Below are 26,941 nucleotides of genomic sequence, written 5' to 3'. Positions count from 1 at the left end.
ACAATATGCTGCCGATCAAACTAGGAATACTAGGGCACACCCTTTTAAACAGTAGGAGGGTTAGGTGTAGTATTTGTTTATTATAAAGATTTACAGTCTCAATTGTTCATCTTCTAAATCATATCTGAAATTCTGAAAATCACTATTGAAGGACAACTCAATTTTTTGACGAAACGCCATTTCTAAATGTTTAAAGGCCATTGCTAAGGAGAAACAAGGCCAAAGCCAAGCAACTTCCAGCAACGATAAGTCGTTAGGCACAAAAACTGCTTAGCACAAACAAATCTTGCTCAGTAGAAACAAAATTGCTTAACAGCTCCAAGAAATTCTGCCCAGTATATAGATTTCAATGTTAGAAGGATGACCTTACTATTATTGACTTTGATATCTATTGTTCTGGATCAATTTTTGTCTTGAAGGTATTTTCGTTGTTTTCGTCCCCTTTTATTTGAACAGTAGTTGGTAGAGCTAATGCCAGGGCACCTGCACCGTACCGCCGAGATTTTGACGCCAAGCTCCGTGGTTTCTACAGGAAGATGGAGGCGAAGGGCTACGGTCAAGGACCGACAAAGTTGAAGTATGAACTTTTGAATTATAATATATATATAATATGAGGTGTCATGGCTGAGTCGTTTAGAGCACCAAGTTCAAGTTCTGGTAGTCATTGGGGGTGTGGGTTCGAATCCCAGACAAGACATGTGTGTTCTTTACTGTAATTATGTCTCACAGGGGTGCTATACACTCGCCAGGGAGCTGAGGAAGATTAAAGGAATGTTATTGGCCCAATGACCAGGGCACTATCGTAAAGTACATTGATACGTGTTGTAAAATGTGCTTTATAAGAACTGGTTATATAGATTTGTTTTTGTCAAGTATCGGCACCACCGAACAAAGATATTGACTAAGAGATCACCAATATATGGACGGATAGCTCAGTTAGTAGTCGGAGGTCGAAGGTTCAAGTCCCACTCAAGTAAATATTTCTTTGCTCAAACCCCAAAATATTATTGTTAAAAGATGTGTTTGACATGGTGTCACTGCAAACATAAGGAATGCTTCTTTTGTTTCTTACTTTCTTCAGGTTGACTATAAGACGCGATCACCTTCTTGAAGATGCGTTTGGGAAGATCATGGCCATCAGCCGAAAAGACATCCAGAAATGTAAACTATTCATCAGCTTCCCCGGAGAGGAAGGGTAAGTACATCTTAGCTTTCTATGTTTTCTGACTCGAGAGAAATGAGTCCTACCCATCGATCTCCCTTAAAGGCACTGGACACTATTGGTAATTGTCGAAGACCAGTATTCTCACTTGGTGTATCTCAACATATGCACAAAACAACACAACTGTGAAAATTTGAGCTCAATTGGTCATCGAAATTGCGAGATAATAATCGGTGAAAAAACACCCTTGTCACACGTAGTTATGTGCTTTCAGATGCATATTTCGGAACCTAAAAATCTAATTCTGAGGTCTCGAAATCTAATTTGTGGAAAATTACTTTGTTCTCGAAAACTACATTACTTCAGAGGGAGCCGTTTCTCACAATGTTTTATACTATCAACAGCTCTCCATTGCTCAGTACCAAGTACTTGTTATGATAAGAATTATTTTGAATAATCACCAATAGTGCCTTTAACCGTTCTTATTTTCTTTTTTGTGGACAGTCTTGATTATGGAGGACCATCTCGTGAATTCTTCTTCCTGCTATCAAGGGAACTCTTCAATCCTTACTATGGGTTGTTTGAGTATTCGGCCATGGACACTTACACCGTTCAGATCAGCCCCATGTCGGCATTTGTTGATAACTATCTAGATTGGTAAGAGTTAAGAATTAAGTATTTTATTTAATTATTAGAAGAGAAAGGAAGCACTTAAACAATTATGTTTGCTAAGCAACTTGTTTGCTGCTTAACAGCTTGATAAAAGCAGTCTGTACAACTGCTGAAGAAGACGGTTGTTGTGTTTTATGCAGACCTTTTGGGGGAATTTTACAAATCAAATAAAGAATTGATTACAAAATCCTACCGTTGACTTAAAAAGCAAGCACTTCATTGTCTAGCCCCAGTGTATAAGAGATGTGTACCTATACCATCCTTGGCCCAATCTGAGACCATCAAACAAACTACTGTTGATCATTCCTAGACCTCATTCTTCATCAGGTGATAGAAGTTTTGTTTCATACACACCAAGGCTATGGAATGTAATCCTCTATTAACTCCATACACTTAACTCTTACAGATCTTCAAAAGTTTAAGACTGCTTACATTCGATTAGTCCATTGGACTTGTCATTTCCAAATGAAGTTCTGTAAACTCTTATTTCTTAAATGTGTCCTTCACTTTGCTAAGCGCCTCGGAATAGGAGACTAGAATGATGGCTCACAAATGCCTGATGATGGATGGATTTTACCTGGGAGTTTCTTGTTTTCTTACCCTGTTCAGGTTCCGTTTCTGTGGTCGTGTCATTGGTCTTGCCATCATCCATCACTTCCTTCTAGACGCCTTCTTCACTAGACCCTTCTACAAAGCTCTCCTCCGCTCCTCAAGTCACTTGTCTGATCTTGAATCCCTAGACAGTGAGTTCTATCAGAGCTTACTCTGGACTAAAGAGAACGACATCACAGATGTTTTGGATTTGACGTTCACTGTTGATGAGGAAACATTCGGCCAGGTATTGGTTTATGAATATATTTATTATTTATATAATTTAAAACCTTACTTTTGCGTAAGCCCATGAAGAGCTTATTGCTGCTGTACAATCAAGGTTTATTGTTAGTTCACTGTTTTGACAATACTTCTGACATTATTTCATGACCATAAAAACATACTTAGAAAAGAGCACTTGAAAGCTATTTATGGGTAAAACACAAAATAAATATTCTTTATCCCTGATGCAAATTTAGCATCTATTACACTTGAAAGCTGTTGATATTATATATATTTTTTTCTTCAGTGGCCCCCTTTGAAGTAATGTAGTTTTAGAGAAAGAGGTAACTTTGCACCGAGAAGTTTAAATCTGGGGCATCTGAAAGCAAAAAGTTCTGTGCAACAACAGGTGTTGTTTTCTTGCAACTTCAACGACCGTTTGAGCCCAAATTCCCACAGATTTGTTGTTTTACCCCTATGTTTGGGCTTACCAAGTGAGAAAACTTGTCTTTTACAATTACTAAAAGTATACCCTGCCTTTAAAAAAGTTGTTTCATTTAATGAGGAAACAATCATGACATGGTGTTTATTTGTCTGCAGTTGGTTGAGAAAGAACTGAAACCAAATGGCAAGAACATTCAGGTGACTGAGAAGAACAAAAAGGAATACATTGAGAGGATGGTCAAGTGGAGAATTGAACGAGGAGTGATGGAACAGACAGAGAGTCTTGTAAGAGGGTTCTATGAGGTAAGACACGGGGGTCTCGGAGGGGGTCATAGAGGGGTGGTATCTAAGAGTAAGATGGGAATGTGAAAGAGGAGTGATGGAACAGACTGAAAGTCTTGTAAGAGGGTTCTATGAGGTAAGACACGGGTCTTTGATAGGGTCATAGAGGGGTGGTATCTAAGAGTAAGATGTGAAATTATTTGGGAATGTGAAAGAGGAGTGATGGAACAGACAGAGAGTCTTGTAAGAGGGTTCTATGAGGTAAGAAACAGGGGTCTTTGATAGGGTCACATAGGGGTGGTTTCTAAGAGTAAGATGTGAAGTTATTTGGGAATGTGAAAGAGGAGTGATGGTGGAAATGGGATGGTCTGGGTTGAATTGGTGGGTTCGAGCTTAGATGGGTGGGTTCAGTTTGGATGGGTGGGTTCGAGATTGGATGGTTGGGTCCGGGCTTGAATGGGTGGTAAGGGATGGAATGCTTGGATTCGGGCTTGGTCCCAAAAAAATTGCAAATTGCCAAAACAAGAACTACAATTCATCATTCTTATTTGACTGACGTGTAATACAGGTCGTAGATACAAGGTTAATCTCTGTGTTTGATGCTCGGGAACTGGAGCTGGTCATTGCTGGTACGGCTGAGATTGACATCCATGACTGGCGGAAAAATACTGAATATAGAGGAGGTAATGTACTATGTTTCTTCATCTAGAGTCATATTTTTTTTTAAACGGAAGCAGTCGGTGCCTTTTGTGTCTGTTTTTTTTTCTAAGCACAAAATTTAAGTGGTTAGGAGTGTATGATCTTTATTTTTTTAGCATTTAAAACAAAGAAAACCTCTTTCCTTTTTGCCGACAACTCCTTGAGTCGGGCTATACCCCTTAGCCTTAGATCTCGAGGGTCTTTCTCAAGATCCTTGTTGTTTCCAAAAAGGTTGCCTTTTGTAAGAGATATACATTTGTCCCTATTTCATCTAGATTTTTCCCGAGTGCTTTCGGAAGGGTGCAAAGTGCTCCAACCACCACAGGGACTACTGTCACTCTCACGTACCAAATCTTACAAAGTTCCGAGCCGTCGATTTCACCAAACCGTTTCTAACTTAGAATGAATCTTAGGACTTAATACGAGTTCAGTTCCATATCCGCATTGAACCCATCCTGAGTTAGGACAGGTTACTCATCCTAACTCTAGATAGGACTAATCCTAGTGTTTTGTGAAATCGGCCGCTGGTCAGTTCTCTGTACATTATTAATATTACTTTTATTATTATTACCTATCCCCCAATAGGGTACCAAGATAAACACCACGTCATCAACTGGTTCTGGACGGCTGTAGAGTGCTTCGACAATGAGAGACGACTCCGTCTTCTGCAGTTTGTGACTGGCACATCAAGTATTCCTTATGAGGGCTTCGCAGCGCTGAGGGGAAGCAATGGTCCACGTAAATTCTGTATCGAGAAATGGGGCAAAGTAACCAGTTTACCACGGTGAGTGTTCACAACAAAGTGGTGTGTCGTGGCTGAGTGATCTAGTTCACCGTACCCAAGCTCTGGTGTTTCTGTTCAGCAGAGTGTGGGTTTGAATTCGGGGCCGAGACACTTGACACTTGACACTTGACACTTGACACTTGACACTTGACACTTGAACCATTACTGCTGCATCCTTTGAATGGGACGTAAAGCCATGCACGTAAAAGAACCCAGTAAACTTATTGAAAAGAGAAGGGGTCTGTTGGGGTGTTATAAAACAAATGCTGACTGCTTTTACTGCGCTTCGGGAAAATAGAACGCTCTGGGGATCACCTCGGGAGTCGTAGTTTTAACCAGAGCACTCGAAGCAGTCAATATTTGTATACTATTAAAGGAAGAATAAAGGTTTCATTCCTACAAAATAGTGGCTACTGACTGACAGGCATTTTCCTGCCTGGTTTATACAAGGAGTTGAACAACAAATCCCTTTTTTTACAGTCGTTTTGACGTGTTGTGCATTATTGTAATAAGGTTTCTGTGACTTTCCTCTTTTCTTGTAGGGCTCATACATGTTTCAATCGTCTTGATCTTCCATCCTACTCGTCCTATGCAATGCTACTGGAGAAGCTTGTGATTGCTGTAGAAGAAACAAGTACCTTTGGAATTGACTAGATGCTGCAGGCCCCAAAATGCCACATTTTGAACAAATCCCCTCAGAATACATGTTGAAGATACAGGGTACAGTTTCATAAAACTGGGCCCAATTTCACAGAGCTGCGCTTCGAAAGTAGCTAAGCCCCACAAAAAATGCTTAGCAGAAAATGTTAAGCATTATCTGCTTAAGCAGCTCTTTGAAATTTGACCCAACAAATGATCAGAACAATATATTGCTTAGCACATAAAAATCTTACCCAGCGGAAACAGTTTACCAGGTAAAATACCATGTAATGTGTATAGGTTTTGACTGGTTCCCTGCTCGTTTTTGGTTAGTAGGAGAAATTTGCTGAGCACGAACTTCTGCTCAATGGCTTTATGAAATTGGACCCTGTTTTTCCACTGTTGTTACGTGCCAACTTTTGTCTGGTGCCAAGAGTACCAATGGAAATTCCTGTTGACGATAACATAGTTCAAAAGGCACCAGTCTTTCATGTTAATTTGATTCGCATAGACGTGTGTGCGAGAAATAAAAAACCTAAATTTACACAGTATCATCTGTCATGAAACTTTATGGAGTAACCAAGCATTTTAAGGCAATCGGGGAATAGGGGGACGGGGGAAAATTGCGCAATTCATTGTTGAATTCCTTCCCACTTGATAATTCTTTGCAACAATTGAAAAAGGCGATGTTACATAATTTGACATGTCTTCAGTTGAGTTGAAGTTTCCAATCGGAAACATTTTTAACCCTCCTCTTATACTAGCTAGGCCAATCAAATTGCATTGTACATGTCACGTGACCATTCCCTTTTCAAATCATGCATTCTGATTGGTGGATATGTCTGTCTGTTTAAACTCTTTGTGATTTTTTTTTCAATTCATGGCGATACATAATATTTATATTTATAAAACTATGCATTGGTCATCTTGTTATATATTTTTTTGTGGAATTTCTTTTGACAATTCCAATAATTTCACTCATTTTGCATGGTGCTGGGATTTTCAAAATTATTGAAAAAAAAGATCATGTAAAAAATTGTTGGTATATTCTGCTTTATTTACTCTGTAAATCCAGTCCAAAATTCTGTTAAATTTAGTTATGTAAAGATCTTTTTTGACAGTTAATACTGGAACATAAAATAAATATATTCTGATAATAATATATCACAAAGGAGTTTTGTTTAGTGGAGTCTAAATAAAACACTCACAGTTGTACTCAATAAAAATTATTGAAAAGAATTTTACACCGTTAATTTTTGTATTGTTTGGTAATCATTCTATTGTAAAATATATAAATATATAAATCGGCCGAACTATTTCAATGTGATAAACGATGTCAAGTTATATTATTATTATTTTTTTTGCCCCATAACTGTTGTTTCAAATAAATTATGTGTTATTTGCATGTGATCGTTACAAATTATTACACGTATAACTATTGTATGTAATGAGATAGGCATTATCAATCATATTATCGGTTATGCAAAAATGTATATTTTTCACAAAAATAAAAAATAAAATCACAAAACAGGTAGTTCTTTAACTTTAACTAATGCAACTGATTACTATTCATCGTTTCATTTTGTAAGTCATAAGTAAAAACAACTGACTATCATGTTTTTATCTATGCAAATTTCCTCTCAAGTGTTTATACTAAGCCCTTTTCACACTACAAAGCTAAATCCCAGGGAATAAAATCCCCAGGGAATTCATGTGGAATTGTAACCCCACCATTGCACTCGGGGATGGAAAATTTCAGACTTTTGTCTGAATTCAGACTTTTTAAATAAATAAGTCCATCTCTTTTGATCAACTTTTCTAGACTGCTGAGGATACTGTTCCTAAAAGCTCATTGGAATCTATGGCCCTTTTCAAAACCACGGCTTCGGCTTTAGATTCGGCTTCAAGCTCCATCCTCGCGCCTGAAACCCTGAGCGCGTATGCAAAACATGCGCACTTGTCAAAACAACCAAGCTAACCTAAGCCGAATCTGAAGCAGAAGCCGTGGTTTCGAAAAGGGCCATACAACTCCAGTGAGTACCATAAGGTGGAATTTCCATCATTTCATTGTACATGTACCTCCTAAGATCTGGTTCACAGTTTCAGAAATTTTGTCGCCAGTGACTCTCGCCCCTGCACACCCAGTGCAATTTGCGTTGCAAAAAATTACCACTCGGTATGCTAACCCCAGGGTTAACTCGCTTAACCCTACTCCCAAGGAGGGGTAACTATTTCCCATGGAATTTTCTTTTCCCCAGGAATTTGCCAGGTTTTAGCAGTTCAAGTGTGAAGGGCCAACTTACTTTTCCCATGGAATGTGCCTAGTGTGAAAGGGGCTTAAGAGTAGTTATGTGTTGTTTGTGGTCTTGTCATTAAATCTTCCTCTAAATAATAATCACAATTATCTACCAGTGTAGATCCATTTCACAACGCGGAGCGCACTTGCACACACATCTCCAGTCCGCCATTTTGAGTGTAAAAACTTCCACAAAAGGATGCACCTCCGAATAATGCTCATCAATTTTGTTTCTGCCTTTTTGGGTGTCCATTTCTTTTGTGCACGTTTTGACACACAAAATGGCGGACAGATGCATGTGTATGTGCGCTGCACGTTGTGCAAAGGGTCTATTGATACAGAATCATCTGAACTTCTTCAAAGTGGTAAACTTCCAAGTGTTATTTCACAGTTCCAAGATTGGTTCTTAATTTTTTTAAAAGTTGTTAGAGAAAATATGCTAGAACTAGAGAGCGTTCTAGAAACCATTCTCTGAACCAATGTTGCTGACCTCTTAAACTTCTGAGCAGAAAACTCTAAAACAATATTTTTTGCTTCAAAAGCTCTATGAAATCGGGCCCATGTTGAATGGCTTCTGACTGGCACTCCAAACAAAGATATTGACAAAATAGGGTGCCCACCAACAGTTAGGGCTAGGGCTAGATGGCCCAGTTTGAAGAGCTCCTATATGTTAATCCAGAGTTCACATGTTCTACTTAATTTGTCTTTGTTAATTCCAAAATTATCATAAATTTCCCCATGTCGTTTACAACGTTAATTGTAACACTAGCTTCATGTTTACGGCGAATATATCAGTATCAATGTACAGTTTTCTTAGAACATGTCAAATCGCACAAAAACATAGAGTTGCCCCCCCCCCCATACTTTTCATATTGAGAAATCCAGTGTTGGAATTAATTACCCAATTGCCCGAATAGTAATTTACCCTCTGTCATCAGTGTACATACATCTTCTAATTGAAAACAAATACAGTATTCTTTAACTTGGATTGAAAATACCCCGCCATATTTACACATTCCTTTTATTTGAGAACATTTTGTGTAACCTGCTCAAAAAAGTGTAAATTATCCACAAGTTGGTATCTCAAATTGTTAACAATATTGTTTGATGGGGGTTAGAATTGTGGTGACACCATGTGCAAAATCTCTTTCTCCTGATGACGATCAGAGCAAACTGATAGAGCTGCTTAAGCAGACAATACTACTTCAGAATTTTCCGCTATGCAGAAATGAGCAGGATACCAGTCAAAAAAATTTCATGTGACATGGTAGTTTGGCTGGTAACCTTATTCTGGTAAGCAAACATTGATTATGCTAAGCTACTTTTTGTGCTTAAGCAGCTCTATGAAATTGGGCCCAGATTGTACTCCCACCATGCAAATTTGTTAAATCTTGGTTTGATTGATTTTGTTGGATCTTTATCACATCCTTTCCTTTTTTTTTTCATTAAAATTACAACATTTTTACCAATTATTTTCTCTGGCAGTATTATATGACTTCTTTCCAACCCTTTTAGCATTTAGGTAGGGCAATACTGATGTATTCTACTCATGCATGTTTAAACCCATGAGATATTGCATTAACATCTTGTTAATGATCTTACAATTGTAAGAAAATGAACTCGAGTCAGATTAAAAAAAAGTCATAAGTAATTGGTTGACTTTGTGTCTGTTTGTTTTAAATTAGGAGGCAATTCAGAATTATGTTCCCCTACCACCAGAACATCCACCCTTATTGAAAAAGTCAGAAAACAATTTGGGTTTTTGTTAATTGAAAAAAAAAAAGTTTACTGTTTAAAGTTACTTCTATTTAAATTTCAATTGATAATAAAAGAGATTTCAAACCGCTTTTTAAGTTTCAAAACTTTTAATTAAAAAAATGATGGTCGGATTTTTTTTGGAACATTATCGTGTGCATAATTTGAAATAACATCTCCGCTTACTTAAAATACATTGCTAACCTAACAATTTGATTCCGAAAAACGTATCTCATGATTCCAGACATATTCGACCAGTTGGGAAAGTTAATTAAAACATCGCACTAATCGATACTGCCGCGACTAGAGTGGGGAATCCCTCTGCTGTAGGATGAGGCATCCGGTTGTTATGTCGGTGACTGGGACGATGCTGCTGATTGGTCAACTTGAATTTTCCTTTCTGACGGTTTCTTGTAAATCATAAAACACTTTGGGTTATTTTAATAATTGTTGATAATATTTGTAGCTAATATGAAGTTTTATAATCTAAACATCTCAAATTATATATTTTGTTTCCTCCTGGTAAGAATTTATTGAACGAATTGAATAAATATTGCGAAACTTTAGTTAATGGAGAAGGGAAAATAGAAACCGTCAAAAAACCACTAACATGCTTTTTACGTCATGCCGTCAAATTGGCAGTTTGCCTTCCACATTCACGATACCCGACCCACACACATACACACACACACATGGAGTTCCGGGTGACGTTTTTGAGTTTGGTTTTAATCAAAGTATTTCCTGAGCTACTTTAATAACCATATTAATGAGTTTATCGTGATATTTACGATTTTCATCCAGCTGTCTATACTTCAAATGAGAGAGAGCGGTAACCGGTGACGACGAAGTGCGAAGATTTCATTCTTCGATACGTACAGACACACCGCGCCGGCTGAACCGCAAACCGTTGGGTTCTGGATTAGTTCTGGCATGTTCAGCTGCAGGGATTTCTAATTTCTACGGTGAAAGATAAGGGACTTATAACTCAAAACACTTACCACCGCTCAGCTGTTTTTGGTGAGAGTACACCAATTAAAAAACCTTGGAGAAAATCATACATCAATTTCATCCAACTGGACATTTGATGTCTGTATAAACCGTCGTCTGGAAAGGATTTTTTGAGCGTTCGAATAATTCTTATGCCACTCCGAAAACTCAGCATGAATTCCCGTGTTGTGACACGGGCAGTTACGAGCCGATTTAAGGAGGGAGATTTTCATGAATCTTACACTGTTCAAAACGAACTCGGAAGGTAAGAATAAGATACCTTTTCTATCATTCTTACTTAATTTAAGAGTTAACCACATGTTTTAATTGTTAATTATTTATCTGTTTGAATTCTTGTTGTGGCATGGCAGCTTAGATTTAATGTTTAAAATGAGACATTCACTTCGTCTTCTGTTCAGCTAAAAAGAATGTTCAACAACTGAGGAATGAGCACAGACTATGTACTACATTGCAGCGTGTCATTGAAAACAATTATGAAAAGTATTCGACTGCCACTTTATCTACTGCCTTTATTAAGGTCAAATTATGTCCCTAACCAGTAACTGTTTGGAAGGGTTTGACAGAATGTGTACAGCCGGCCATGAACAGACGGGTCGAACAATTCTGATTTAATTAATATTAACAATAATAAATAATAATCAAGCTAAAAAAGTGGTTTTAACTTATACTGTTTAGTTACAAAATATTGGATTTTGTCTTTGTTGGAAAGTGGATTTTAACCCCATTTAAGTAAATAGTAGTTGAGGTTTAAATTCATTTACACATCGACAAATATATTTTTGTTTAAATCTGACAGATTGGAGACTGGGTTCACTTTTTTTTTGTATAAAAAATTATTTTCAGGTTTTGTTGTCCTATTTCACCCCCACCCCCCCCGAGAAAAAAACAACAGCTAAAACTATACACTAACCGAAATTGCGAAAATGATGTTTACAATTTTCTCAATTTACAAATTGATGTCAGTCTGGACAGGATCTCGTCAAATCTGTAACTGTTTTTTTTCCAGCCAAAAACAAAAGCCCAATAACAATTTTCGTTTGAATTGTTGTGAAATAGGCACAATACATCATGCCCTAGTCCATTACTAGTAGTATGAGTAGAGAGTATTACTGTGTATGACGTTGGCAAATTTGATGTTGTGAGGAGTATTTTGTTACGCGCTCGTTAACGCCGCTCGTGTTTCTAAAATGATATCATCAGCTCTAAAAAGAAAGCAAATTAAGTGAAATTGATCTGGCGTGGGAAAACAAATTCATTTATTTAACCGTCAATAAAAGACGGGACTTCTTAGACTTGAGATCATAAATACCATTTTGATATGTTCAAAATAGACGTAGAGGTAATAATGACAGATGTTTTCGAGCGCAAACAACAAGAAGATCCTTGAGGCACTGCTCCATATTGATTGAAAGTGTGACGTCAACGAGGCCAAAAAGTGAAATCGGTTTGATCGTCGTTGGGAAAATATTTGTTCACTCATCAAAGGTTGCTTGGCATCGGGTCGTCATTTGAACCACTAGTGAACAAAAGTCTACATGTAGGTCATACCGTCATGGTAAACAAGAAATATGGAATATTTTCTGAAAATGTAAACACTGAAACTATCTGGAGGATTATTTAATAGTTGTTTTTAAAATCAACAGAAATGAAACAAGCATATTAGCAAATGAAGAGCTCCTTTTCCAAACAATAACATGATGGTTCACAAAAAGAATAGGCCCCATCAACTATACAATTTTGTACTCCAACTTCAAGTAAAGTTCTACGAAAGGTCTTTCGTAGTATTCTTGTGTAATTAGAGTTTGATGTTTAATTGATTGATTGTACTGTCTTCCTTTTTACATCCTTAAGGCGTTTTGAGTCCTACCTACTGCAAAAGGCACTCTTTACATACAGCTCTAACCCTCTTGAAAAGAACGGCACTCACAGCATTTGCCCTGGTGCTTTTGATGCCCTTTGCAAAGTTTCAATACAAAACATGCGTACAAAATTACACTTCCTCATAGAAATGCCCCTAAGAGGAAAATTGCTGTGCCCCTACAAGAGTGAAGTTCAAGCCCTGACTACATGTATATTATTGGGGTTAAATTTTTAAGTAAAGCACAGTCAACATGAAACGATTTGACTGAAATTTGTTCAGCTGTCACACAGACTTCCTTCCACCAGCTACGTAATCAAATATCATAATTGATCATGAACTGGATCTGGAACTGGTTTTATACCTGTGTGAGACAGAGTTCAAGTGATTGTTAAAAACCGTTATCCTACGAAGGTTCTTTACCTCACACAACACACGTAGCCCCTAGAAACACTTTTGTTTAAAGTTGACCTTAGTTTTGACCCATTTTCTGTGCCTTTTGAGGGTTTTTTAACAGGATCCCTTCGGTTAATTTAATCTCATGGTGTGTTTGAGAGGGGAGGGGTTGGCGTGCTGTAATATGTAGAAATAGGGCTCTTTTTGTACTGTTTTGGACACACCTATTTGCACATTTTACTAAAAATATGAAAAATATATTGTTTCTAATGGCTTTATAAACCAAAATGTTTGTATGCTACATACATCAGACTACTAGCCGCAATCATTGCAGTATCTTTTTCAAAAGCTTAAAAATAAATAAAATTGGTACAATATGGCATTTATTTTAACAAAACATGGTGCAAGATGCGCTTCTTTTCTGAGATCGGCTGCAGGAAGGAACTTCCTAATAATACAGTCATGTTAGGCCTGATACTAAAACAAAACATTGGAGGAAATTGTCTCATTGTCATGCTTAGGTCATTGCCTTCTAAAAGGGCCTTCTTGAAATGCTGGCAAAAGAAATTAAAAATCTTCAGGTGCCCTCCCTTCCCCCTCTCAGTCAAAAATTAGTTGTTTGTATGATCTATTGCACTGCATTGTAACACAATTTAATGTAAATGTAATAGACTGTATCAAAATGTAAATAATTGATACACAATTGTATTATAATGATAATTGACATTTTTTATGAGAAGTGCAAGTCAATAATTAGGCCTATTATGTAGTGTGTGTTAACTTTTTAGTTGAAATTAATATTTTATTAGTCTGGCGTGATTTGGTTGTTGTGTCAGTTGTTGTTGTTTTGTTATGCATCCTCCTAAATTCCACTATGCTCACAATCTCAGACTACTTTATGTTTTTCTCTTTAAAAATTGAATGTGGTTTTAAAAGGTATTGACATATTTTTGATTTTGTGACTATATAACAAGATCTTGTTGAAAAATTAAGACCTGGAACGATTCAATACAATTGGTATAAAAACAGACTAAAAAACTGCCTACACAGGTCATCCCAAAGATCACTTTTCTTTCAGAAGTTGTTTACGCCAAACTCTTTTGACACACGATGTAGTCACGGTCTAGCCTCAGTCACCATTGTTAGCCTGGATGGTACGCGCTGGCGTAGTCTTTTATTGACACCCCTCTGAAACTGTTGCTTTTCTATGCACTTAAACTGATCCTCTCACACTGAAGTTTGTGAACTGAAAAAATGCAAACCCTGCACTGCAACAATCAAATTTAGACATCAGCAGGGTCTAGAGTTTTCAACAGCAAAGTGCACCGTCGCCTCATAAAATCATAGACCTTTTCGCAAGTATCCATTGCGCAAGCATGCACGGTGAGGTGCAATGCTGGTCTGGCTAGTGATAAAACTTGATCGCTAGCTAGACCAGCATGCACCTCATTCTACACCTACCACGAGTGTACAGAGTATTTGCGATGATCGTACCAGACATATTGCTGTGCATGGAATTAAATGAACTCTAACCCAGTTACTCTGACCCTTGCATATAATATGACGTTACACTCGCGAACAGCTCCCTCACTGAGGCAAAAGGAGGCAGATCATTGAACGATAGAGTGCTCTTGATCTGAAAAACGCGTGTGACCTCAGCGTATAAGCAGCTTGCACTTTATCAACCTGCTACACGCCTTGGTGCCCCTTTAAAAGTTTCCCACTGACTTTTTGAGATTTTCCATTGGAAGTGCCCTTTGCAAAATGAAAATGGAAAATCTCAAAGATGAAATTCCAGGCTTGTTTTATGCAAAAGGTCTATTCAACTTGTGATCATGTGACAGCTACATGCAGCCTGCGAGTTTATGGAGTAACTGTGTTGGAGTTCAAAATTTCTTATAGCCTGGGCTTACCTGGGCCTAATTTCATAGAGCTGCTTAGAAGCACAAAAATTTGCTTAACATGAAATTTCTTCCTTTATAAAAACAGGATTACCAACCAAATTTCCACGTGATTTTCAGGATTTAGCAAACAACAGCTGAATACCAGTAACAAGAAATATGCAACAATGGAAATTTTGTTGGTAATCCTGTTTTTATCAAGGAAGAAATTTCATGCTAAGCAAACTTGTGTGCTAAGCAGCTCTATGAACCAACATAGAGCTACTGAAGCAGAAAATATTGCTTAAAACATTCTACTGTGCTAAAAAATAAGTAGAAGGATACCAGTCACACATAAAATGTGTGGTGGTATTTTGGCTGGTAGCCCTATTCTTGCAAGCACAACATAGCTAATTGTTGTGCTTTAAAATCAGCTGTATGAAAATGGGACCTGCTATGATCATGACAACAGAACACCGAGCCTTCTCTTTAAACTGATATGCTGGCATCATTGACACATGTATTCAATGCAGCTATGTTCAAAAACTCAAGACAAACAAAGTTGTAAATTTACAAATTAAATTTGTAAATTGTTCTGAATTTTTAAGGGAAGTATGAGGGAAAAACTGTCATCAAATGAGTGGTTTGGTCCCACAGGATTAAAGCAAATATGTATTTTCTCGGGTGTCTAACTTTCAGTTTATTTCTGTGTTGTGAATAAAACTCAAAGGCATGGTTTTTTTCTTCTGATTGTTTAACTCGTACAATAAGTCTGAAAGGTCCACTGTGTTAATTGTAGTAATGGACACTACTCTGTATCCTGGCTGTTCTTATGTAATCAGTCTGGTGGTCTACACATGTCATACAGACCAATTCAAAAGCAATTGGTCCGAAACAGATTTAAAAAGATGGGACGAGGTTGTCTGGTTTTAAAGTCTGGTGACCATCCATGCTGACTGTACAGTACCTATAGCTCCATGCTTAAAGGCAGTAGAAACTATTGGTAATTACTCAAAGTAGTTGTTAGCATAAAAACTTATTCGGTAAGGAGTAACGGAAAGCTGTTGTTTGTATAAAGCACTGTTAGAAACGGCTCTCTCTGAAGTGACATAGTTTTTGAGAAAGAAGTAATTTTCCACGAATTTGATTTTGAGACCTCGGAATTAGATTTTGAGGTCTCTAAATCATGCATCTGAAAGCACACAACTTCGTGTGACAAGGTTGTTTTTTCTTTCATTATTATCTTGCAACTTTGACGACCAATTGAGATTAAATTTTCACAGGTTTGTTATTTTATGCATATGTTGAGATACACCAAGTGAGATAACTGGTCTTTTGACAATTACCAAGCTAAAGGTGTACAGTGCCTTTAATAGGAGCACCAAGGACTGTGGGATTTTAAAAAGTATGTGGGGATTGTACGCTTGTAATGTATACAAAGGCTTTCCATTTTACGATTCAATGTCACAGACCCAAATTAGCGCCATGGGTTCTAAATAAACATAGTGCCTGCATGCTGCCTGCAACGTGACTGCCCCCTGGCCGGTTTGGCCGCCCCCTGGCCGGTTTGGCCGCCCATACTTAACGCTACCTTTAATGGGTACATTGTACACATCACCAAGGACTCTATAAAGTTTATCATGGGAGTATAAATGGTGTGTATGCTCATTGCTGGATTGGATAATAAAAAAGATTTAAAAAGCAAGTACGTGGGTCCCAACACCTCAATAAACATGCTGCATGCAACGTGACTCACTGCCCCCTGCTGTTCCTCACGTGTCCGCCCATGCTTTTACGCTTCATTGATGGGTGCATCAAGGACTTTTTAAGAGCGTTAGCCTACTTGTAAGGCTTTACATACTTCACTTTCTGTCCACAATACACACAAAAAAGGATTTAGATGTTATCTTTTACCAACAACCTCCCTCGTTTCTCTGGTAGTGTCTAAGGTGCCTGTCATTATACAATCTTAATAGAAATACCATCGGAGGAGAGGAATTTGATTGGTATTGGCATGGTTACCCCACTTTGCATAAATGAATATTCAAATTACCTAACTACCTAGATGGGCGGATGGCTTGGACATTTTTTCCCAGGCCATTTTAAATAAATTTGCAACTGGCAGATGAAAATTCTATAAAAAACTTCCTTTAGTGTACTTCCTCCATCAATGCAGTTCTTATGTGTACAGCTCGGTTGCTATGGGTGCTAGACTTAGTCTGATGACACCATGCTGGTTATGACCACTTTGTTTGCTTTAGCAATAGCAGTATCACCTTGCATAACATAGAGTCCCAGACTTGAGTCAACCATTTCAAGGATATCCCCCCTGTGAGACTGAGCTCTTAATTTTTTGGTCAAATATTTTAACCAGATTATTGTGTTGGTTTCAAACCCTGCTCGGGGGACTCGCCTTCTAAACACTAAACAGACTGGGACAAACATTTTAAAATGCGGACAAACACACTCAAGGACAATCGTAAAACCTTTAATTCATCAAGGTAGCATTTCTTTGAAAGGACCTGAAAGGAATAAAGTTTGTTTAAGGCGAGAAGAAGATATTTCATGAGGGCTACACATCTGGCTTAAAAATACAAATGCATGGCAGTTAACATGCTTTTGAAAAGGGCAATACTGGTTTGGTTTGAGATGAAGGCAGGGGGTAATTTTTTACAACACCTTAGATTGAATGTAGTATTTTTTTCCTCCATGGTATGGCACAGCTTCTGAAGTCACAGCATGGAACCAAGGGGTCATAGTCACAAATGACATGTAGATTTAGTTTTACCATAAAGGAACCAGACTATTTGTCCATGCAGCCTCATATTGGATTGAGCACAAACAAGGTGGCTGCAACATGATGGATGGTTTTTTTCTCTCCAAGTTGGCTCCATATTTATATTATAAACCTCACTGTTTCACCTTGCAGCCATGGTCACAAATGTTTGTGATGATTTTTCGGTATTTAGGTGTAAGCAAGTGGTTGTTGTTGGCTGAAGAGAAAAGACAAACATCCCACGGCCATACTCCCTGTAGGCCTACATAAATGGACTTGAATTGTGACAATTACAATTGAACCTACAGGGCGAGATTCTAGACCCAAGGATGCACGGGACCTGTCACTAGTATTTTACGTTCAGTTAAGATTTTTAAAGAGCAAGGGCGCTTGGGACCTCCCGATCACTTATGAAATTCTTTCCATGAAGTTCCGGTTCACGAACTAGACCGAAAATGGACGTCAATCTATTGAAAAAGGGTTCGGCCATTTTGATACAAAGAAAGGACTTGAGCGTAAATATTAAAGTGTTTTGTTGAAGTTCGCAGAAGAAAAAAAATCCACAAAATTGTAGAGGCAGAGATTCCCTTTCCTTTCCATTGATATCTTGAATGGCTCTTAAAATATGACCACAACTTGAAAACTGTGTCTGTTAAAATAAATCTTTGTGTATTAAATCCTATTCTCTGGTGGATATTTCCCACACAAAGTAGAACATTTTTTTGGTATTTTTCTGACAAAGCACCAGTAGTGAATGATCTTTGTACGGTTTTATTCTTTTGCTGCAGATTATCGCGAAATAAACAATTACTAACTGTGTTCTTTTCTTTTGACGCATGACTTGTACTCAGGCATGCGTGAAGCTGAACTGTAACCATGGTGACTTTTTAATTACCCATATTGATTGTTATGTTGTATTGTATTTGTTGAATTCAAGGACTCTAAAATGACCAAACACACCGGATGGGTAGAATGGAGAACAACGTACTAAGAATTTTGAGTTTGGGTTAAATTCCACAAGACCAGGGCCCAACTTCATTGAGCTGCTTTTAAAAGCAGAAAATATTGCTTTTAAAACAACTCTCTGCTAAGCAGCAATGAACAGGATACCAGTCACAAATGGTACATGTGTTATAGTATCTTGGCTGGTAACCCTGTACAGGTAAGCATAATTGTGTTGTGCTTACCTACTTTCTGTGCTATAAAGCAGCTCTTAATGAAGTTGGGCTCAGGTCATCAGTTTCTTCCTCTGATGCTAAAAATCATTGACCTCGGGCCGGTGGTCCAGTGTCAAATTCAAGCCCTGCTATTTTTAGGAATTGGCATTTCCTTACAGTCTCACCAAAGATGTAGCCTCTGTCATTAACAATAACAATGATATAAATAGAATCCCATTGTTAGTTGTTGTTTTCTTAGGTAGAAAGTGCGTACAGTTTCTAAATGGTTCTTCTGAAAGGCTATCATATTACCTTAGACTTCTGCTGAAAAACGCATTGAGGATCAGATGAATTTCCACTGAATGGTGTATTTCTTTGAGCTGAAAAAGATGTGTACACACAAAATAATTGAGACAAGAATGTACCAGCCTATTCATGTTGCCTGCATCTGCTTAAAATGTTTGCCTCTACTTTTGGAAATACATCATGCTGGCCACGGAGGACATGAACTCTTTTTACTGGTCTTGGTGCTGCCCTTTCATAAGTTTCACATACTTTATTTTAAAAGATTTTCCAAGATTTTGCAAAATGGAAATGGCCTTGCCCTCTCCAAGTTGTACATGTAACTACAGACAGGCCGAGGCTCTATGTATATTTTCCTAAACCGGAATCTATTAAACGAAATTCCAGTCACATATTATGTGAGTGATGTCCAACCCTCCAAAACAGGAAGTTGAAGAATGTTAAGGTCAGACGTTTTTTTCAAAAATTTCAACATAAATTTTACACTGTTAATCAATCAATTTTGAGTGTTTGTCCTCGCCCCCAGATGAGATAAGAGGGTATTGTGGTTGGGCAGGGATGGTTTTTTTTTTTCTCTTACTGAGTTGAGTTCTGTTTTTAAGTGGTTTTTAAGAAGTTCTCCAAGGATGATGAAGTGCTGGGTCAGTGGTTTTGCAGCGCTGCATTTTGTATGCAGTGAACATTTTTGCTCGGAAGGAATGAATGATAAATTTTTCTCATTTGAAAAACGTGTAGAAGAAAAAATGTCTGATTTACTTTTCTATAATATTTAATTATAATGACTTTCTCAAAGCTAATTATTTACATATATCATGTTTTAGTTAAGTGCAGGCCTTGAAACAACCCAAACAGCCACCCACAACTGCCGTGCTTTTGCTGCGGTGCCCTGTGCAAATCTCAAGTTACAAATTCACAATATTTCCTTATAGAAGTGCCCCTTACTAAAAGGAAAATTGACTTGCCCCTCAGGCATGAAAGTAAGATAGAATACATGGTGTTACCGCAAACTGAATACAAACAAAGTGGACTCTATTAATTAAAATATTGATGGTCACTCCAGCCAGTGTTGGATCCACAGCAATTAAATCCAGCGCTATATTGATTGGCAGGTTGTAATCCATAACACAAACCTGTCCGTCATCGGCAGGTATGCGTATTGATTAAACTCACGTAATGTCTCTATCATCGATCTGTGCATACATCAGAACCAGGGCATTTTATTTGCTTACAATGAGTCCCTGACCAGGGTTTTATCAAACTTTGTCTTGCAGACAATTCTAAAGAATGAAGTCCTTCCATTTGTTGGTGTTGGTCGAGATGGCCTTAGGTTGTGGGGCGTCCTTCCAACTCGAAAAAAGAGACAGTTTTGTGTAAACTGTTCTTCTCTTGTACATGTATACTATAGGCCCCCTACTGGGCTCGATTTTGCGAAAGTCTTGAAGATTTATCTTAAAGTGTGTACCAGTCTTAATTGCTAAGCAAAGTGTGATGATGTCACAAATGCTGCTAATGATAACTGGCCTAAAAGATGAATCGCAAAGATTTTTGTGAAAATCGAGCAGACAGTTAGCCCCCACCTGTCTGCGATACAAATTTGCGATTACCCCACACAATTTATATTGAACTGATACATTACATAACTAGTACAATAGGATGGTGCAATGAATTTTATGATCTTTTTCGGCGCTACATGCAAATGGACATGCTGAGATAGTTAGTGTACATTTACAGTACTTGTTAGTGTCCCCCGGTGTGTGGATTGAAGGTTCCTGGTATGCGCATTGAATAACCTATGCTATGTGTACATAGGGCCCCCCCCCCCCCCCCCCCCCCCGCCAATCCCCAATCCTCATACTTTCAACCCACTACCAGACCAAAAATTTGCAAGTCATTTTTTAAATTAATGTTTACAAACATTGCATGTTCCCTGGTTATTGGCAGTGTGCCAGCTTCCTGGTTGCACCCTGGATTATCCCCCCCCCCCCTCACAGCTACATGTTTTCAATTAATCCATGTGCCACCAATTGTCATCGGCCCCCCTCTGTGGGGTAGCAAATTAATCGTGGTAGATCAATCCTTCATCAAAAGTAACAGGAATATTTCCCCAACGGCTCCCCCTAAAGCATTGTATATTTCCTGAAAGTGGTTTATAAACATACAATGGTATTTGGATTAATAATTAATTAAAATGGCTACTGTTGGATTAAAGGACAAAATGCATCAGCTTTAGAGCTGGATTAATCGATAAATCAGGAATGGAATTTGAGATTAAAAGTCTAGGCTCTGCTGACCTGTGAACTTTTACGAAAGGGGATTTGCAAAAACATTCCTTGTGACTTCCTCAAAACTGTCAGATTATCTTTGTAGAATTTTTTTACGGAAAGTTGGTTTCCTACTAAAGTCAATATAATGGTGACTTTAAACAAGTAGTTTAAACTTTCGTTGTTGTTGTTGTTGTTGTTGTTTTTTGGGGGGGGGGGTGGGAGGTGATGGGTTGATTCGGTAATTGAAGGTTAAAAAAACAATAAAGTTTCCTGACAATGAATCTAAATGCAAAACTCGGACTTTGCAAAAAAGTACCACTATTTATTTTGGGGAATTGATAAACAACCAACTAAAACCATTCAACTAGATCCAATAAAGGCACGTTGTTTGTTCAAAGTTATGAGTTGAAATGTTACAACAAGTTACATCTTTTTAGTATGTATTTTTCTGCCAGATTCGAACAGAGAGCTCTAAAAGAGCATTCTAACATTTAAAGTACACTAACACTCCTGGCGTTTAAAGCAAATTGGTTCGACAAGATGTGCACGGTTTGAAGGTTTTTATTTGTTAGTCTTATGGATGAAATGTTTTAACAACTTATACCAATAAGTAAGAAAAACATGCTTCATTAATTCCAAAGATAGCACATTCTCCTGCTCATTTACACACGGTTAATGCTTCCGACGTCACATCATTAAATCTGTAGAATTTTAAATTCTTCGCCCCAGGAAAATGTTGTTATGATGTGTTTTCGCTTTTCAAACTAGCAGCGCGCTTTGTTTGGGGATTAAAACGATACGAATAAACACCGAGGGAGACAAATAGGGACATTTACACCAGGATAAAGCCCTGATGAAGCGCTGTCAACGGGAATAGTGAAACAGTGTCAAAATCTTTATCTGGGTTAGGGTTTTGTTATTTGTCTATTCTGTCTGGGCTAGTCATGCAGCAGAAAGCCGAAGCCTGAAATGGGCCTGGTATGCGTGAATAAATACAACAATGGGATAGGGTAACAAAAGCATACAGTGGCCATCGCATTGCTGGAATTCCTTGTGAGCAAAAGACTTACTGGCGGGCGGGCTTACTGGCGGGCGGGGTCTGGGAATGAACAAACATGGCCACTGCTTTCTTAGTTTGCTGGCTTTCTGTTTCTCAGTTGATGGTGCCATGCATGCTGTACAAGTGCATTGTGTTTAAAAACGAACAATTAAAATTCGTTGACAAACCATTTCGGGTTTTTTGAGAATAAAAGCTGCGATTTTAACGAGGCAGACCAGAGCATGTTACATTTACATGCACACAAACGTTTATATCCTAAAATTCCTTTGTACACACACATGCACATGTGGAATCATGATTTGTTAATTTGTATAATTACATCATGTGAATACATATTGATTTGAATCCCTTAACTTTATTTTATTAGCAGTATTCTTACAAACAGTATGTACATAGCCTACATAAAGTGTAAAGTTATTATGCATGGTAGTTATGACTTACTAGTGGAATGTAAAAATCAACAAGTTGCAGGTACATGTATGCACTTACAGTCAATTTTTATTTAACAAAAATTATGCAAGTTATTCTAGAACAACTCGTACTGTAGGTCAATGACAATATCTATGCCTTATTGACAACAGAGGCAATTGCCGCCATTTTGCCTATATGGTCATTGCCTTTGTGCTCCTTGAAATGTTCTGATAGGAATTGACAATTTTCCTCATAGAGGTGTCCTTTACATGTAGCAAGGAGAAAACGCCTCGGTGCCCTTGCCCTTTCAAAAACTACATCTTTAAGCATCAGACCCGAGTTAACACTTTTGTTAAAGTTGGTACATGTACATGTAACTATAAAACAGCACCACCAGGGTTCTCCCATTGCACTAGCAAGATGTAGCATATCGGGCCAATGTATTGTGTCGGGTGCTTTTGATTTATTTTGAATTGTTCAATGTGCTGTTTTTTCTTCTTCTGATTTTTAAATCATCCACTTTTCTTTCCTCAACCTCCATCTATCCCTTTCCCCCTCTCTCTCCAATAGAGGGCGTTTTGCAGTCGTCCGCAAGTGCACCCACAAGGACGGCTCCAAGAACTACGCCGCCAAATTTGTACGGAAGCGCAAGATGGGTCGCTCCTGTCGTGAAGACATCCTGAAGGAGATCCGTATCCTCGAGATGTCCACAAATCATCCAAGGATGATCAGACTTCACGAAGTGTTTGAGACGTCCAGCGAAGTCATCCTGGTGCTAGAATTGTAAGTAGAAAAACGCTCCTTTATGTATAGGGAGATCAGGACAGACAACTGAGCCTTTTAGTTCTTAATTCGATGCGATTTCAAGTTGAGGAAACTTTTTTCACCACTGAGGATGAGGTGCTGGAATGGGCCCAATTTCATAAAACCTGTAAGCATAAAAACGTGCTAAGCACAGACAAAATCTTGCTTGGCAGAAACTGGTTAATACCGGCCAAAGTTCCATAAAATTGCAATGTGGCAACTGATGCCCTCTTATTTTTTGCTTTAAAGCAAAGAAGTTTGCTAAGCAGCAATTTTATGGTTGGATGAACAAATTTGAAAATCTTCCTGGTTATGGAAACTTTTTTCTCTATCGAAGAGTCCAACAGATTTGGTGTAGCGTATGTTGGATTCTGTTAGGTTAGAGCATGACTGAGTGAGGAAGGATCCATTGTAAATCAGTCATGGGAGTGAGTCTTTACACAGTATTAATGGTCTTAATGGTTCGTGTAAAAAGACGGTCTTTCAATTCCTGCTCTACTTCTCAGGACACAGTCCCATTAAAATGCCAGCAAAAAGGGATATTAGTGTGAATTGTCTCGTCCCATGACCATTACCATAGAAACATTAAGAGTTTCCTCTGCGGACGCCACGCAGTTTCCGGAATAATCCATGCCGAACACAATGATTTCTTTGTAGTCCTTTTAAAAAATAAATAATGCAAACCCACCATTACAATTCCTGCATTATTAATGGAATTTCAGCCTGTACTTTCCAATGTGTAGCTGACACAACTGCTTCCTTTTTTTGTCTCCATCAACCCACAGAACGACCCCATTTTGGAGGTCGTCAAACTCAACCAACCCTTTAGCCCAAGTCAGAATAGGGTCTTAATCACCTGCTAGAATGCTTATTTAGGCTAGTCTAGTACTCAGGGCAAATAAACATGGGAGAGGGATTGGTCTGGCCCTCAAGCCCCGATCGTTGATGTATTATATGCATTGGGAAGTTGGCTGAGGAGAGGGAGAGAGACCATACCTAGACTGGGGTCGGTAGAGTTGTTGGAACTGATTGGTAATTAGTGGGTGTTTGACTGTGCTTCCTGTGGGAGATTTGTGTCATTGGACCATGGAGGAAGGACAGAAAATTAGCAATTTATTAGGCCAGTGGAGGGGGTTTACCAGACCAAACCAAGCGCAGAAAAAGGAATACTTAAAGTTGGCTTCAGTGAAAGAAATCCTCTTTGGTCCTTTTAGGGGAGTCACTGATGTGGAAAACTAATTTGGTTTGATGTTAAGTTTGATGGGCTGTTTGGTTCGGGTAGCCGACACTATCCTCTATTTTTTGGGAGCGACTCTGTATTCACCTGTATAGAGATTTTATGACAATATCTGTGTTTGTTGTGGATATCTGTTGCATTGGATAGTGGAGCAAGTACATTGCCCCATGGTTGGGGCAGCATGTAAGGATCAAAGAAATAAAATAGTTTTCAAAGTTTCAAAAGTTGTATTCCGCTGCCAATTGTTCAGATTTATTATCAGTTGGGATCACAAAAATAAATGTGTTCAAGTGTTTTTTTAGTCAAAGAATAGACATCAGATGATGTACTGCTACAGCTACAGGATTCAAGGGGCTCAGCAACTTTTCCCTCTGGTAAGAGGCATGGGGAAAATGTTGCAAAGGGCACCACAGCAACTGCTGGACAAAAATACCAATGGATTTTGTGAGAAGTTGAGCAGTAAGAGAACTGCAATGTGAAATAGGATCATTAAAGCGATCGCAAAGTGGAGACATTTGATGGCGTCTTGCTCTTTAAACTACTCTAGATTAAAATCAGATTTGAAAACCAAATACACACCTTGGCCATGGATGTTATTTGTTCATTGCGTTCACCAAACGGAACATTCCAACACTCTCCACAAGTTGGTCGACTGAAACTAGGGCAAGAAAAAACCCTGAAGAAAAGTCTCCCACCCAGCCCAACCCCAGCTGGGCTCATAATGGGATCATTTTTTTCTTCTTTCAAACAGTGGGGTGTGCTCTCGCTGGCCGGCCGCTAGAATGTGGCTTACACATGGCCTCCTCAGACTCTGTCTATCCGGGCCACGTAGACCGCCTTAACTTCAGAATGAGTAAAGGGCGTTAAGGGTTCTTGGAAAATTTCCTTGTGTTTATTTGGGGGGTTCCAGTGGATTCTTAGTCTGCCGTGACACAACATGTGTCTTTGACTTCAAGGCGTGGAATTGAGGTCAGAACGAGCAGCGGTGAACTCTGTAACATAATCAAAGCATCTTTCATGTACTGGTGTTTGTTTTCACGATGTAGCAACTGATGCTACATTTGTACATCTGGTTTTTGAACAGTAAATTCCCCTGTGAAAATAAATGTTCGCAAGCTGAACAGACAGCTTGTTTAGCTTAGGAAAAATTGTCATAAAAGTGTACTGGTTTACTACGCATTATGTTGGGTAAAAAGCAAGGAAATGTTTCCGCTACTTTGTAAAACATTTGATTAGCACTGGATTTCATCTTCTTTGAAAGGGGGCAGGGCCATTTTTATTTACAAAGGGCACTTCTAATGGAAAATGTTAAAGTCGATGGGAAACTTTTGAGGGGGCACCAAGGCCAAGACCAGTGTAGCAGGCCATGACCTCCATGTTATTCCAAGCTTGATGGATCCTGACAAACTTATTATAGACTTAAAATAATGTCTGATCTTAATTCAACCCTACATGGTCGGGCCACTTTCTAGTACCCATGTATCTCCTTCTTACCTGACCCCATATAAAACTTGTCAAACATAAGTTGTTAGTACATCTACAACTGCATTTTGTCTGAGAAAGTATGTAGGCAGTGACACTGTCTTTTACATACCTGTATTAAATGCAGCCTAACCCCCCAGTGGTCTTCCCCAGCTGGTAACCCATAAATAAACACAGAAAAATGCCAACTATCTCTGCCTGCTCATGATGGTTCCTAAAATACAAACTGGTACTCTGTATAAAGTACTGAAACGCTCTTGTTAAGTCTGAATATCGTAGGAGTTCAAGGGTTTTTATTTATAGCCAGAGAACCGAAACCTTCTCCTGTCAATCGTGAAAATAAATAGAAGAGTTCTTCTCAACACAGAAATGAAACTTGCTCTTGATGTTGTTGACGTTTCTTTCCCTACATTTTCTCAAAGTGCAAAACATTAGTAATTCTCTATTCGCACACAATTGTACATGTATAGGCGTACAAGTTGTATAGGCGTGCAAGGACCATGTAATATTAATAAGTAATTCTCATAAAGCTTCAAGTTCATGACTTGTTTAGGGTGACTGCTAAAGCAAGTTTATGCTGCACTAAGCAACTTTGCCTGCTGAGCTCAATGACAGGTCGTCATGAATCAAAACTTGTTCTTCAAACTTGCAAAAACTTAAGAGTTCTTGAAAATTGTGTCAAGGATTTCGCCAGGGTTTTGTAAATGTTGAGGGCACAGAATCCTTAGAAAAACGAGGACAAGATTTACCCCCTTGACA

At 38.4% G+C, this 26,941-nt stretch overlaps 2 protein-coding genes across 4 annotated transcripts in view; both read left to right on the top strand.

The window, feature by feature from the left end:
* Positions 1 to 9,088, top strand: part of LOC117299869 (E3 ubiquitin-protein ligase HECW2-like) — a 49,836-nt gene extending 40,748 nt beyond the window's left edge. For 2 of the 3 annotated variants that reach the window (XM_033783449.1, XM_033783448.1), the window contains exons 19-26: positions 457 to 577; positions 1,082 to 1,195; positions 1,667 to 1,819; positions 2,444 to 2,672; positions 3,248 to 3,394; positions 3,942 to 4,056; positions 4,658 to 4,856; positions 5,399 to 9,088. In XM_033783449.1, coding sequence (XP_033639340.1) covers positions 457 to 577; positions 1,082 to 1,195; positions 1,667 to 1,819; positions 2,444 to 2,672; positions 3,248 to 3,394; positions 3,942 to 4,056; positions 4,658 to 4,856; positions 5,399 to 5,510 — 1,190 coding nt within the window. In that variant the 3' untranslated portion in view covers positions 5,511 to 9,088. The remainder of the gene's footprint in view (positions 1 to 456; positions 578 to 1,081; positions 1,196 to 1,666; positions 1,820 to 2,443; positions 2,673 to 3,247; positions 3,395 to 3,941; positions 4,057 to 4,657; positions 4,857 to 5,398) is intronic. The other variant, XM_033783451.1, reaches the window with a different exon arrangement.
* A 1,128-nt stretch (positions 9,089 to 10,216) lies between these two features.
* The window catches only part of LOC117300049 (serine/threonine-protein kinase 17A-like), a 39,146-nt gene continuing 22,421 nt past the window's right edge, over positions 10,217 to 26,941 (top strand). The window contains exons 1-2 of the mRNA XM_033783720.1: positions 10,217 to 10,798; positions 23,230 to 23,442. Coding sequence (XP_033639611.1) covers positions 10,686 to 10,798; positions 23,230 to 23,442 — 326 coding nt within the window. The 5' untranslated portion in view covers positions 10,217 to 10,685. The remainder of the gene's footprint in view (positions 10,799 to 23,229; positions 23,443 to 26,941) is intronic.

This window comes from Asterias rubens, chromosome 15 (assembly GCF_902459465.1).
Source record: "Asterias rubens chromosome 15, eAstRub1.3, whole genome shotgun sequence".
NCBI classification, from domain to species: Eukaryota; Metazoa; Echinodermata; class Asteroidea; order Forcipulatida; family Asteriidae; genus Asterias; species Asterias rubens.
The sequence above is the reverse complement of the archived record's forward strand: the minus strand, read 5'-3'. Positions and strand labels throughout refer to the sequence as shown.